The following is a 15,424-nucleotide window of genomic DNA, read 5'->3' as shown; positions in this document are numbered from 1 at the left end:
CCATTAGCTAATATTCCACTAACTCGTGGCTTTGGGTTCCAGAAAGGAGCTCATTTCCCAACTTCAGTAATTTGAAATCCCAGATATCCCATTTCCTTACAGTGGGACTGTCCTGTCAATAAGCCCCGCAGGACCCTTCTGTCCAGCTCAAGGTAACCCTGTTGAGGGGGTAGAGTGGAGCAGTCCCTCCTTCTTGTCCCTGGCCATGTTAGTGCTGGCCCCAGTGAAGTTTATCTTTGTCCCTGAGCCTCCGTTCTTTTTTTAAAAAATCTTTTTAATGTTTATTTATTTTTGAGAGAGAGAGAGAGACAGAGGCAGAGAGACAGAGCGTGAGCAGGGGAGAGGCAGAGAGAGAGGGAAACACAGAATCTGAAGCAGGCTCCAGGCTCCGAGCTGTCGGCACAGAGCCCAACGTGGGGCTTGAACTCATGAACCACCAGATCATGACTTGAGCTGAAGTCAGGTGCTTAACTAACTGAGCCACCCAGGCACCCCTCTGAGCCTCTGTTCTGAGAGCCATCTTACCACCTCTGCACTAACAGTGAATTGCAATTAGTCTGCACATGGTTCAGATTTTTTAGTTTTCTTCTGTTCCATGTGAAAAAACTCAAAATTACTTCCAAGCCACTTGAATTCATGTCCTTTCATTCTGGGATGAGCACTCAAGCACAAATGAGCACATAGACAGAAATATCCCACCTGAGCCACACAGTCGTCCAGAGCCATTATCCTGCTGCTGTAGGCCTGTCTAGACTCACAGAGCCTTCCTTCACTTCAGTGTTTCAACCCTGGCCCATCGCCTTGCTTACGTCCTTAGAGGTGGCTGGCCTTCCTTTGGAAGGGTCTGTTTTCCTCACAAGAGTCTTGGGTGGCAAGAATTTTTCAGTTAACTAAAAAAGGCAGCTTTATGGACAAGATATGGGAGGACTTTTTTCCCTTTTTTTTTTTTTTTTTTTTAAGGAAAATGCTTGCAAAGCATGCCTGGAACAGGGCAGGAAAAGCAACTTGATATTTGGAAACATCAAAAACTTTCTTTTGGGACTGTTTATAATGTCACTTCACTGTGTCACTCCCTCCGTTCCAGCTAATAAAAAGGTCAACTCCAGGATCTCACTATTCTGAGTCCATGTAAGCCTGGTAAATGAGACCAAGTAGATACCTCCTTCTATCCTACATCTTATTGTCCAGATGTGACCTTTGTCCTACACCTAGAAGTCGCAATGACCATTGGCATGGATGTAGAGTATCAGTTTTTCTTCTAGTCTTCAGAGTGGCTTTGAATCGAGTTTTAACTAGGCGAGAATTAAAACAGCAAAGAAATGAAGGATCAGGGGTGTCTAAGCAACCAAGTCTTCCCTGGAAGAGAAGAGGAAGCCGTGAGAAGTGAGTAATAGGTTTATTTGCATATACACAAGAGAGGAGCTAGCGCTGCTGGGAGTCACAAGAAGAGGGGCTTGGGAGGAGGTGAGGCTTCAGCAGAGGAAGGCACCTTGACAAACAAGGATTCCTGGCCTAGTAAATCAAGCACAGTTGCAGCCTTCTTTTGCCCCAAGCCAACTACTCATTTAACTCATTTACTGCTGTCCTAGAGACACAGGAATTACTTATAAAACCAGGTGGAAAATAAAGTGGGAATAAACGGTTTTACCTCTCTGGACCAGCCACTTAAAAAATTTATGTACAGGATGCAGAAAAAACAACAACAAGAGGCACTTTCAAATAGCTCTTAATCTAATCAGTGCCATCTGTCCTGCTAGTAAAAATACCATCATGGAAGACTTTGGGGATCAAATGTGCCTCCAAAGTTGAGGCCTCAGTTCACAAAGATTTTGGCAAAGGGGCTCTGGAAGTGGTTCCTGCCACGTTTCCAGGCCCACGATCCGAAGACATGAGATTTCTGTAAATGAGAGTGTAGTGGCTACGGGAACAAGCATTTCTCAGCCTGTTCCAGTGAGTATCCTGTGGGCTTACCTCTTGGCAAGTGGAATCTGGGGTGCTGGGCAGACAGAGTCTCTCCCAAGGATAGAAGGCATCCTTGCTAAAAACCATCTCTCGTGAACACTAAAATTGAGCCAGAATGAATTTTGACTTCTCTTTGGAGAACCCAAATGAGATTAAGGCTTTTAACATGAAAAGACCAGTTCTGCATTTAGAAATAAGAACCATCAAGTGGCTAGTTCCCAACGGGGGCTTAACTTCTTTTCCTCTAGGAAAAGTGGATTGTCCTAAGAGAAATCGGAAGAGGCTAGCTACTGATACAATAAAACAAAAAGACTAGGGAGGCTGACTAAGAAGGGGAAGAGAAACACACACTGAGTGATGATATCTTTTTTTTTTTGTATATAAAGGATTAAAAAATTCCAATTTAATAAATTTTGGAAAAGCAAATGTAAAATGACTTGGGCTTATAAAAACCAGAATTTACAATTATCTGTGAATAGTCAAAGACAAATCATAGAACCATTTTGATTACAAATCCAAAGTAATTCTAATAGTTACAGAATCACTTCCCCCCTCCCCCCCCGTGAGATTACAGTTGTTAGACTGTAAGCACCCCCACTGCTACTCACACTCCTTCATCTCCTCCTCCTAAGACAGTGTTTTCATACCCAAGTCACATCACACACACCAGGCATGTCTTTCCTTCCACAAAGCTTAGCCAGATGATGTCTCCTTTTGGCTTAGATCAACAACCTTCCTTTTATAAATCATCCCTCTTCCCCCAGTGCCTAAATTCATCCCAGTCTCCATCATCCACAAGGTCCCAGTCCCAGTAGGACGGGCCCCTTCTAAAAGGAGCGCTGGATAAGTCACACACTCAGTCCTCTCTATGCCAATGCTGGCTGCGCCCCAAGCGGTTTCTCACATTGGCACCCCTTTCAAGTTAGTGTGCTTTCTTTCACTCTCCTCCTCATTTCTTGCCACTCTTCTGCCTTTTCATGACATCTGTGCTGACGGGGTATCTGGTCATTCCCAGGTCTTCCTGCCTTGTGCAGCTATAACCAAGTGACTGTAAGGACTACTGTGATGCTGAAGATTTCTCGGCCTTTCCCCCACTTGGTGATATGGAGTCTCTTCCGGGAGCCAGGAGCCTTAAACCAGAGACTCGTCTCTGCCTCCCTAACACACCACCTCATCAGGAAGCTGTGGTTTAGAGATGCCTATTGCTCTCTGAGTTCTAGTCAGAACACCACAGCCTCTGCTAATTGCTAGCCCAGAGGAAGATGCCAGTTTCCTTCAGTTCTGACCAATCATTTTGGGTTGAATTAAAAGAATATAGCACCACACTCTGCTCTTCACTACACTTCATTAACATACCTACGACATTGGCTTAAATAGTCTGAGCACCAAGCTCTAGAGAGTTGTCTTCCCTCCCACCTCCTGTCATCACAGGGGGCCAAGGAAGAGCCCACTGGCCTCTAGAGCTCCTCTAGGAAGGAGCACCTACCTGGTTACAGCCGCCCCCCACAACCAGGTCTATGTTCCGGCCTCCCAGAGTGTGGCGCAGCACGGCTCAACCTGCTGAGGGTGAAATCGATCAGGGGGCTACGTTCTCTGGGATCTGATCTCCAGTGCTAACCTCTTATCAGCATTAAAAACGTTTTTAGTATGTCCATTTAAATGCTCAATGAAGAAGTGCTACTGAGAGAAAACATGGAAGGTTTCCTTCAGAAAGGAACCATGTTTTCCTTCCAGCGTGGAAGGCCTGTTTCCACCCTCCCCGTCATTCTTCAGCATAAACCCACAACTCACTGCCAGGGCAGCTGGATTCAGCAGGCACTCACCATTAAGACCAGAACACCGACAGCATGTAAACAAGGTGAGACGGCAAAAGATACAGATCCATAGATCCTTCCTGATGGAGAACCAAAAAAAAAGCCTCTGAGACAATGAGCTCACACGTGCCGGTGAACACACACAAGAACAAGTCAAATGTCTCAACAAGGATTTACTTTAACAAAACGCACAGGTACGCGATGCTCAAGTCTTACTAGAAAGGAGTCACTTGGACATTTTCCCCCTCTCCTTACGTAGCACAAGCCAGTGGCCAGCTAAACATTCAGACCCATTATTGAATAGAAGGGAGCAGCATCAGACACAAAATTTCAGGCCCTGGTTTTATGTGCCTTTAATACTTTTTTTCCTTTCCTCTGTGTTCACTAAACAGGATTAAAAATTTTCTTTGTAAAGCTACTTTTCATAGCTTTTTGTTTTCCCTTTGTATTTATCATGTTTTTAATTTCTTCTCTGAGGAAGAATTCTCTGAATCTGTATCTTCCAATTCGACTCGGTGCCTTTTGAGGCCACTAGGGCCGTGAACAGCCCTGCTGCTGTCTGTGTCTGGGGGGTCAGTGAGGTCCTCTCTCGTTCCAGCACTGGGGGTCTCACAGGCCATTTCAGACCCACAACAATCTTTGTGTAGGAGTGTCCCTGTCAGGGACAGGTTATCGTGGTCAGTGTCCGAATGTCCTGGGGAAGAGCAGGTCACTGCCTCCAGCTCCCCGAAGTTCTGCCCATTGTTGTGGGGATGAGGGGGGCGGGGGTGTAAGCGTCCATTGTTGTGGTTGGCACAGATGGTTTCGAGGCTCCTCTCCTCACTGTCATCAGACTGGGTCCTGGGACAGCTGCCAGACCCACTGCTGAGAGTGGAGCCAGATGCCTTGGGGACAGGAGGAGAGGGCGGCTCCTCAGCCCGGCTGCTTAGGGCCTTGCTCAGGGCCTTTCCATTGAGCTTCTTGGTTTCGAAAGCATGTTCTACAGAGCTACCATTGTTAGTGTCCTGTGAGGGGTCCTCTGGCGCCTCTGCCCAAGGGTGGCTGCTGTGCTCATGGCCTGGGCCATTGCTGGGATTTCTCGCAGAAGTCCCTTCTTTAAAAGCGTCCTTGCTGCGACCTTCAGGGGGCAGGTCCTGGTTCCTCTGGGCTATGGTCATGTTTAGACAGGCTTCCTTACTGGAAGAAGGGGCTGAGCTGTCCTTGTGGCTGGTTCCAGCTCTCCCTTCGTCTGCCTCCCCAGCCACGAGGGAGCTCTCTCCGTCTTTGTTATTTGAGTAGGAGATATAGGAGTAGCGGAGCCACTTGTAAGCTTTATAAATTTTTCGCTCAACTGACTCTATGTCAGAGGTTGGCGAGGCCCGGCTCGGCTGAATCTCCAGGGTGGATGTGCCCCGCTCAGGGGAGGACATCGGGGAGGAGGAGAGGTCATCCACTTTGATCTGGGGGTAATCATAGTTGTCTTCGCCAATGTAGGTGTTGGCGGGCTTGCTGGCGGGAGCGGGCCTCTCTTCCCGGGGTGGCTTCTGTCGGCGCCGCATGGCATTCCGCTGCCGCGTGGAGGCTCGGCGCTCGTTCAGCTCCTCCTCGTCCTCGGAGCTGCTGGAGCTGCTGGAGCTGCTAGACTCGTCCTCGGGGCTGGGGGACCGTGGCCGGGGGAAGAGATCTGTGTCCAGTTCAACCTCGCAGGCGTTCTCTTCCGAGTCAGACTCGTTGGAGAGGGCCAGGAGGCGTTTGTCCTGGTAGCGCCGCAGGGCAGACAGGCGCTGCTGGCGAGAAGCTGCATCCTCACATGTGGGCGGCGGTGGAGGTGACGCCACGGCGTTGGTGGTGGTGACCCTCAGGGGCCCCAGATGGAAGGCGCTGTCGGCATTCTCGTCCACTGTGGGTGGAGGGGAGCGGGGCAGCGAGGCCGAGGACTCCGAGTCAGTGTAGCCCGAGCGCTCGCTGACCCCCGCGTGCAGCTGGAGGATAGTGCTCTCACTGAGGTCACTGTCGGAGTCAGAGCTCCAGCCCTCAATCTCACGGCGCACCAAGGAGTCAAAGAAGGCCATCATCCGGGGGTCTTCCTGCACAGACTGGTTGGCATAGTCATGTGACAGGCCACTCCCACTGTTCAGCACAAGGCTGATGTACTCCTCGTGGGTGTAGAGGCAGCGGGAATCATCCTCAATCCGACCGTCGAGGTCTCCTGTACACCCTGGCTGCTTGTATGGGCTCCAGATCTGCACAGAAGGCAAAAACAAAACCAAGGAGGCCTGATTGTCAAGTACTCTAAAGCTGGCAGTGATAAAGAACACTGAGGCAGAGTTCCTCCAGACCCTCCCCTGTCATTTAGCCAGGACTTGCTAACCAGCTTTAAAAATGTATTTTTTATCGGACTGGATTCTGTGGGCCATGCACGAAAGCCGAGGCTTCTAGAGTCAGATGCTGGAAAAAGCATTGTCTAGGACACAGCATCAGCCTCGTGTCAGGAAACCGAAGTCCTGTCTCTAGGCCCAGCATAGTCACACATCACACCCCTACAGCGACTCCTCTCCTTTAGCTTCCTCGGCTGGCAGCTTGGAAATTACAGTAACCCCCTTCATAATCTTGAAGGATAGGGGATGACTTGAAGACTGGCCAAAGTGTTCAAAACTCTCAGAAGACTGAAGCTGCGCACAGAGAGGTACCACTTTTCCATAGTGAAAACAGACCCAGCAGCGAGTCCTCTGTGGTAGTTAGTATTTCAGCCTATAACTCCACTTCTCCCCAACTGCAACATTTCTATTTTTAACTAATGGGAATTGCTTATGGAACTTGATAAGAATAGCCAACTGCCTACACTGCAGTTCCCTCTTGGACATGTAGGCATCAGTTACCCAGGAAACTGGGTTCTCTTAACCAGGTTGCTGCTGGCCTGCTCCCCAACTCTTCTGTTAGCTACAGGAATAGGTAGGACACACACCCCAAGTCCGCGGCCCCATCCCTTAACACTCCTCCACTCTGTCACCAGAGATACGGGCTGACAGCCAAAGGAACTAGGCAGAGCTAGGTAGGACTCAAACTCAGGTCGGCCTGACTGCGGAGGCCCAACTTTACAAGTGGAATAAGTTATGCAAAAATCCAGTTCAAGGTAATTAAGCTGTCACTGCAAATGAGAACACATAGCTTCACCTGACTGCCAGACTGGTCCATGGAGCCGTGCACAGAAGCTCAGTTACATCAGCCGGTAGCCATGGCAACTCAGATGAAATTCCAGGCGAATTTTCTTGCCTGACAGGCTGGTGTCTATCTTTAGGCTCCCAACCCAGAAAACAGGGCTCTTCATTCTCTAACCTGGATCAAGACAATGCCTTTGCTTCCCCAAAGCTATCCAAGGACAAATTCACCTCCTTATGAGCACTTTCCTGAGGCCCAACCCTTCCCATGCTTTACTTGTCAACTTCTGGGAGGTAGCATCTCTTTGAAGGATTCCCCAGTTGAAAAGGGGCTGGAAAAACCTAGATTAGCTCTTTTTACCAATTCCTAATTTAGATTTATTCCTCTTTTGACTTTGTTCCCTGCCCACAACTCCTCAGGTGTTCTCTCATCTCCATCGTCATGATCTGACCCAGGGGAGGTTTAAGGCAGCGGTTCTCACACTCCAGAGCACAAGAGTCACCTGAAGAATCTTAACAGTGTTGACCCCTGAGCCCTGCCCTTAGAGATTCTGATTCACTAAGTCACCAGTAGGTACCGGGGGTCTGCATTTTTAACAAGGGGGAGACCAACATTTAAGAAACAGTAGAATACAGTAGAAAGTAACTATTGGGGGGGGGGCCCCTAGGTGGCTCAGTCTGTGAAGCATCTGACTCTTGATCTTGGCTCGGGTCATGATCTCATGGTTCATGAGTTTGAGTCCCACATCGGGCTCTGTTGCTGACAGGGTGGAGCCTACTCGGGATTCTCTCTCTCCCTCCCTCTCTGCTTCACCCCCACTCTCCCTCTCAAACACAGACATAGAAAAAAATATTTATTTTTGAGAGAGTACAAGTTGAGGAGGGGCAGGGGGAGGGAGACAGAGGATTCAAAGCAGGCTCCAGGCTGACAGCAGTGAGCCTGAAGTGGGGCTCAAACTCACCAACTGTGAGATTATGACTTGAGCTGAAGTCAGAAGCTCAACCGACTGAGCCATGCAGGCACGCTCTCCCCAACAACAACAAAAAAAAAACCTTAAAAAAAAAGTAGCAGAAAATAAAGGATTTGTCTGAAGAGATTCTCAAATTCTTTGTAAGACCCAAAGTTTGGGAAACATTCAGACATGGCCTTCAACAACAGGCTCAAGCTACGAATGACTATCTCTGCAAAACAACGTCCAGGGAAAAGTTTGGTGGCTTAGAAAGGAAACTGGAGGGGTCCCAAAGGCCAAGCCCTTACACGTGCTTCACAGAAACACAGAATTTGTTAATAGAAGCACTAAATATTAAATGTGGGGTTCTAGTCCAACTATCCAATAAACCAGCTTCTAGGTTCTAATCTATTACCCAGCCCATTTCTTCCTTCAGGAATGAAAATCATTAACACTGAAAGTCAGCTTTTATTTGGGCTCTGGAATGTATTAGAATGAAGTAGACTTTCATTCCTGAAGCTTGGAGTAATGGAACAAAACACTGGATCAGGAGACAGGAGACATGAGTGTGGGTTCCTACTCAACTCCTAGTTGGCTGGTTGACTTTGGATAGAGCTCAGCCCCCTGACCTACACAGTGAATTAGATGGGTCTTATCCAATCCTAGGATTCAGAGCAAAACAAAACCCTCATGCCAGACAGCCAGTGTTCAGTCCTCAAGGGACTTGTAGCACAGAGCTGCTGGGGCCGGCAGAACAGGTAGGAGCCCTGGCTCCACGGCTTCACATGGTCCTGGGCAAGTGGCTTCACTTTGAAAGCCTCTTGTTTCATCTGTAGAAATGAGAATGATGAAGTGACGTAACCTATACCAAAGCACAACAAAGCATGGCGTGCTCTCTTTCACCGGGCAGGTGAACGCCTTGCCTAGAAAGTCTTAGGCGCATCCTCAAAGAGACTCTGGAACATCAGAAGGACTGACCGTCGTTATTATCTCAGTCCTCATCCTTAAAATGTCAGTTTGGAATATTTGTGCAAGTGCTTATTTCTTTACACTGAAAGTCAACAACCCAGAAGTAAAGCAACAAAAACACAACTTCCTGTTGCTGATATGTTAAATGTGGCTGGTTAGCCATGCCTCCTCTTGGGGCAAGGTTCATGAGAAAAGGAGGGATGAGCAGGCTTCTCTCCAAGCCCAGTGAAAAGTTTAGCTCATGATTCATGAGTTCGAGCCCCACGTCAGGCTCTGTGCTGACAATGTGGAGCCAACTTGGGATTCTCTCTCCCTCTCTCTCTGCCCCTCCCCTCTCCATTCTCTCTCTCAAAATAAAAAAAAAACCTAAAAAAAAAAAAGGCTGCTGAAGGAAAAGATGCAGTTCAATTCTCAAACATCATCAAAATGGAAAGCAATTAAGTAGCAAATGTTCTGATCTACACAGGTGACCATGACAGGCTGGATGCAGCAGCTCTAAGCCTTCTTCTCTTCGTGCAATTCAACTAAATTAAGAACTCTGTCAGGCGCGCCCGGGTGGCTCAGTTGCTTAAGCGTCCGACTTTGGCTCAGATCATGATTTCGTGGTTCATGGGTTCAAGCCCCGTGTCAGGCTCTGTGCTGACAGCTCAGAGCCTGGAGCTTGCTTCCGATTCTGTGTCTCCCTCTCCCCTGCTTGTGCTCTCTTTCTCTTAAAAATAAATAATAAACATTAAAAAAAAAAAAAAAGGAAGAAATCTGTCCATCTACCATGAAAATCTACACAGAGACCTAAATTGCATTTCAAGAGTTCTCCACACTCTCTAATCTGGCGTCCAAGACCTTCTGGGCCTACCTCTTGCTCACCTTCCTGCCTTATATCTTAGATCTCCCTTCTTGTGCTCTTCATTTTGGCCAAACTTAATCATTTTCTGAACAGGTCCTACACTTCACTGCTTCTGAGCATTATTTCTCAGTACAATGCCTGGAACACAGTAGGTGATCAATAAATATTTATGGATTCAATGAAATTATTAACTACCCATTCCTTCCACTTAGAATGTTCCTGGTATCTCATTCTTCCCCTTCCATCTACACTCTTTATTCTTCAAAGTCTAGTTCAAATATTACCTGGCTGAGATTACCACAGACAGGAAAAATCTCCCCTTCCCCCAGAGCATTTTGTTTATGTCTCTTATGTAGCCACTGCATTTTTTATTATCTTTATTTCTTCTCTCTCCTACTGGGTCATCAATTCCTGTGGGAACTGCACTACCTCTTTTTGCCTTCATGTTCTGCATAGGCCCTAGCACAAATGGCATTACACAGGTATATCATAAATATCATACATATCATGGATGAATAAATGAATACTAGCCTTTGAGGGGGAAACATGTCAGCATTTGCCCTATCTTTCCCCTCCATGTTTAAATACAAAACAAACCCCCTCATCTGCTCAGTGTGGACATTCAGGGGGCTAGAACCTGTTGTGGGTGAGAAGCAGCTGGCCCTGACAACAGGGATTCTACTCTGGGTTAGAAAGGCAGCAGTAAAAGACAAGGGAGAAGGTGAAATGAAGTAGATAGAAAAAAGATCTCAGGCTGTTAAAACATTATACTCTTTGAGCCATTGGTCCTTTCAGAAATAGCAAGCAGGAAAGTGACACTTATTAAAATAGTCAGAAATTGTCAGGCACAGGTAATTTACAAGGTACTCCTGGATGACAAGTCACTGTTAGCATCCTTACTTGACAGATGGGAAACAGACTCAAAGAACTGTTCAAGGGCACCAGTTGTATTGACTTAAGGTTTCAAATGGCTAAACAGGCCTCCTGGTGGGGCAGCATTCAGAGCCCATGGGAACCTGGAAGCAGTGAGTTCCATACTTAAGTCTGGATAACCTCCCAGAGAAAACATTTTCTTCTCTTTCTCCTCTGAGAACTTGGCTAGTTTCCAAACTATGACCTTTAGGGTAAGGCCTCCGGTTGACTAAACAATAATTGGGGAGACTAAGTACAGAGGCATCTCAGAGCCCACAGCCAAACGGGAATCTCTCTTCTAAAGGAGATGTCCAAGCTGAGCTCTGAGAAAGAGAATGACGTCACCAGGCCGAGAGGGGACAGGCGACTGTGCCAACCCATTAGTCATAGGCTAAAGGAGAAAGAAGAGAAAGCAATTCAAGGGGCCAGGGCCAACTCCACAACTGCCCAGTGAAGGACTCCTGAGATGAGCACCTCCCGCAGGGGCCTCTGGCTGCGCGCTGCCTTCACACCAGCACGGGAGTGTGACAGGGCACTGGGAAGAACAAGAAACAGGAAAGAAACTATCCTCACTTTACCGCTATTCAGCTGTGTAATTAACCTCAGATGGGTAGTTTATAATTTAAAGCTCATCATTTATAAAAAGAGTAAGTCAGTAAAAATGATCCAGAAGTCCTGCTCCAGGTCTGTGGGAAAACGTTTGCAATCATGGAAGTCAGCCCTGACACACAGGACCAACAAAACTTAAGTAAGGGAAGTTGGATTGAGGGCAAATAGAAATACTGACCCATAATCCAACATTACATTTCTGACACTTTCCTTGCTCAGAGAAGACAACTTGGTTTAACTCTGAACAGTTAAAGAAAAAGAAAAAGGAAAGGAAAGGGAGAAAGAGAGGGAGGGCGGGAGGGAGGAAAGAAGAAAGGAAAGGAGGAGGAAAGGAAGAAAGAAAATGAAAACTGGTTTTCAATGTCATTTTAGGATAAAAAATTAGGAGTTTTATCTTTTAGGGGGATTAACATCTATCCTTACTTAAAAAATCAAGTTATCACTGAGTCTTCAAGAATTCATCCTTTGCCCCAAACCTTCATTTTCTCAGATGTGGAAAAGGGTTACGAGCCACTAGAATGTGAGTGATGTTCTTCTGTGGACACAGGCCAGGCTTGGTCTCTTGGTTGCAGGTTCTGAATACATTCCTTGCCAGGTTCAGTTCATTCAGTCGATGTGCAATTAATGCAAATGTTTAGCCTCAATCACAACCACATGCAGTGGTTTTTGACATGTTCTGAGGCAAATTAGCTACAGTTCTGGCAGTCACTTAGTTATGTCTGTGCCATATTATCGCCGCAATTAATGCACAGTGCACCCGGGTAACTGAGGGGATGGTGGCTTCCAGATGAGGTTTGGAAAGCAGAACTCCTCAGACTCCAGATCAAAGGCTATTAGTAACGTAGGGGCATACAAACAGCATCTAGTTTCAAAGCCTGGTGACTATTTTTAAAAGAGGTCCTGAAAGGTGGGTTTTAAACGACTCTTTTTAATATCAATTTATCAATATTTTATAGCATGTGAAAATAATTGAGAAGTTTTAAAAGTAATCTCTGTGTTCAATGTGGGGCTTGAACTCACAATCCCAAGATCAAAAGTCGCAAGCTCTACTGACTGAGCCAGCCAGGTGCCCCCAAATAATTGAGAATTTTGATGGACCTTTAGCAGGTTTAGGTATGAGGTCCTATACCTACTGTTCTAGTTTCTTCCAATTATGAATTGTAATAATTTGTCTAAAACGGTTAGAAGGGGAAGGCACCTCACCTTGATAATCTTTTCTACACCAGAAGAGCAGATCATGTAGGTGTGAGGGTTAAATCGGACCTGGTTAACAATAGACCGATGCCCTTTCAGCACCATGAAGGCTCCGTTGACCACCCTACCAATGCCACCTGGGAAGACAGAAGGAAACAAAAATCAAATGATGAAATGGAGCAAAGTAAAGAGGTTCCAGTATTGGCAGACAAGCAGTTCTGAACCGGAGCCAAGATTTTTTATTAACTATGCCACCAGCAGAATGCTTAATCTTACAGATAAAGTTGCTATGGAACGAGGGAAGATGAAATATTCTCTCAGCATATGTGCTCTTACCAAGAGCCTTTATTTAGCCTGTAAGCATTGCCCACGCCCACCCCCTGCAATCCCATTGTCAATGAAGCCACAGCCACTTAAAACATTTCTCAAGTTTTTGATCCCCAAGATAGAACCCAAGTGTTACCTTAGAAAAGGCCAGTCATGAGCAAAATGAGACTGAACTACTTGGGAACAGTTAGGCAGCTGAGCCAGGGACATGCAGATCCAGAAGCATATAATTACTTAAATGCACAGAAAAATCTCGCATCCATTTGCCCTCAATTTCTATGATGAAGGTAGCAAACAAAACAAACATACAAAAACCACAGGGAAAATAATAGAAAAAATCCTTTTATTACCCTGACAATGGGGAGAGCTAGGGAAAAGAAAGGAGATTTGGGCCACTTCCTTAATAGGGAGAGCCCAAGTACTAAGAATCTGAATTAGAGCAAGTGTCTTAAAAGCATGACCGTATGGATTAAAAATCAAGAGGCCACTAATAAGAAGCTATATTTTAAGGACCATCCTGTAGGCTTCTTCTTCAATGACTGAGAAAAGCGCCAGAGGCCTGGAACTTATGATAACACAGATGAAGATGTCATCATTTAAACACTTGAATAATCTCACAGGTTTGACTTCACTGGTAAGGGCATCACACACAGAACATATACACTCATGTTCTGAACAAGGTTGCTTCTGAGCAACCATCAACAGCTCAGCATGTGTCAGACCAACCTGTGTCCCTGGCCAGCTGGCAAAATGTGATGCAGTCAGACACCATTTATCTAAGCAATGAATACCATCGCAGCCTCTACCAGGAGCTTGGCACCACTAGGGCACGAAGTATCAGCAGGCAGTCTCGGCTTCACATACCTCCACCCCCCTCCCAACTCCACCTTGTTTAAACATTCATTCCAGATATTTCTCATCTAGGTGTCCTAGAGCGACAATGACTAGGAACAACAAACATCCCTTCTCCAGAAATAATCCAGTTGTGGAGAAAGTGTCTTCTTCTGCTTTTGGCCTCCTGACACAACTTTTGACTCATTGAAGATACCCCTCATTATTGCCATGTACATACACATCTTTTTTTATGACAGCAAGAGTTTTCACACTATACTGATCTGCTCCTCGGTAGTGCCAACTTAACTAGCACTGGGTACTTCCTCTACTTGGCCAGTGACAAAAACGTCCCTTGCCTAATTTTTCCACCATAGTTGACAGTATTAATATTTGAATTCTCCAAGATGGAGAATACACTTAAAGCTATCCATCTCTCAACCCAACATCGGCTTTGCTAGTAAACCATAAAGGAGAGTGACTAGATGATAGAAACAGACATGTTTTCACGGATCAGAAAGGTTATGCACCAAAGTAGGCTGCCATGATGGGAACCCTTGGGCAGCCCGAGTATACTGGATTCCCAGAGTGGAATGGGAGGAGGGAAAGGTAACTTGAGCCTAATCAAAATAAAAATCAACTTGAGAGAATTAAGGACAAGAGATCCATGGGAATCTAAAACCATGGTCTCAATATAGGGATCTTACCAGCCTCCAAGGATTTCCCTTGTTTTTTTGTTTTGTTTTGTTTTTTAATATAAGGTTGATTCAAAAAGCAGCATTCCCATTCATGGTTCTCTTCTGAATTCCACATTTCCAACATCCTATTCCTACCCATACTTGTGCTGAGGTAGTCAGTTAGCAAAGAAGCTTTGGATTAAACCTAGTACCGATCTCTTATTTAATCCTACTGCCTCCAAGAAAAGTAGTTTAAGTGACTCAGAGAATGTGAATGATTTCATCCCAGTCCTACAGCTAGTAAATGGCAGAGTCAGGATATGAACCAGAGCCTGTTTGGCTGTAATACTCAATATCCTTTCCACTGTAACAGTGGCGTTTAAGAGATGAAAGGGTTTGAATAGAGATGGAGTCTGAAGCTCATAAAAGATTTCTAAATCTTTCTGGCAGTTATCATATGGGTTGGTTTTCTTTTTAAGCTGTCAATTTAAAAAAGGGGAAGGGGCAGACTCTATCCAATGGTATCCGGAGTGCAAGCTCCATAGTATCACCATAGGACATTTCATCACACTGCCAACACTGAACAGTTCACGAGAGTAGGACTGGCTCTCTTGCGTACCTAGCACTGGGGGTGTGATGCCTGAACCAAAAAGTATATGCTTAGTAAGCACCTGAATGGACAGTGTTTCAGGAGAGGGGATTTCTAGAATACTACCAAAGGAGGACAGATAGAGGGTCTCATGTCTTAAAGAATCAACTACCAGAGAACTAAAGTTTATCAGCAAAACTGATTTTTATCTGTTAAATGCTATTTGGAATACAATTACAATAACTTTTGGACCTGAGGAATAAGTGAAGGGGTATCAACTTCTGTAAACTGAGACCATGGAAAACTTTCTATTATTCTTCCATGCTATGTGACCTCATCTGATTTCTCTTCTTGGCAGCAACTTGTTAAAGTTTATTTATTTATTCTGAGAGAAACAGAAAAATCGCAAGTAGGGGAGGAGCAGAGAGAGAGGGAGATAGAGAATCCCAAGTAGGCTCCAAGTTCAGACATGCGGGTCGAATTCACAAAGCTGTTAAGATCATGACCTGAGCTGGAACCAAGAGTCAGATGCTTAACCAACTGAGCCACCCAGGCGCATCAGCAATTTTAATACAGATCTTTTCTCCTTCTCCCACCCAAACTGATACC

General features: G+C 45.9%; 1 protein-coding gene across 2 annotated transcripts in view; it reads right to left on the bottom strand.

Annotated features, from left to right (window-relative positions):
• Positions 1–3,934: 3,934 nt before the first annotated feature.
• Positions 3,935–15,424, bottom strand: part of DCAF5 (DDB1 and CUL4 associated factor 5) — a 102,240-nt gene continuing 90,750 nt past the window's right edge. For both annotated transcript variants that reach the window (XM_077767108.1, XM_077767109.1), the window contains exons 9-10: positions 12,401–12,528; positions 3,935–5,998 (exon numbers count right to left, since the gene is read on the bottom strand). In XM_077767108.1, coding sequence (XP_077623234.1) covers positions 4,229–5,998; positions 12,401–12,528 — 1,898 coding nt within the window. In that variant the 3' untranslated portion in view covers positions 3,935–4,228. The remainder of the gene's footprint in view (positions 5,999–12,400; positions 12,529–15,424) is intronic.

Source organism: Crocuta crocuta, unplaced genomic scaffold (assembly GCF_008692635.1).
Source record: "Crocuta crocuta isolate KB4526 unplaced genomic scaffold, BGI_CrCroc_1.0 scaffold55, whole genome shotgun sequence".
Classification (NCBI taxonomy): Eukaryota; Metazoa; Chordata; class Mammalia; order Carnivora; family Hyaenidae; genus Crocuta; species Crocuta crocuta.
This window is presented reverse-complemented; position numbering and strand designations above follow the sequence as displayed.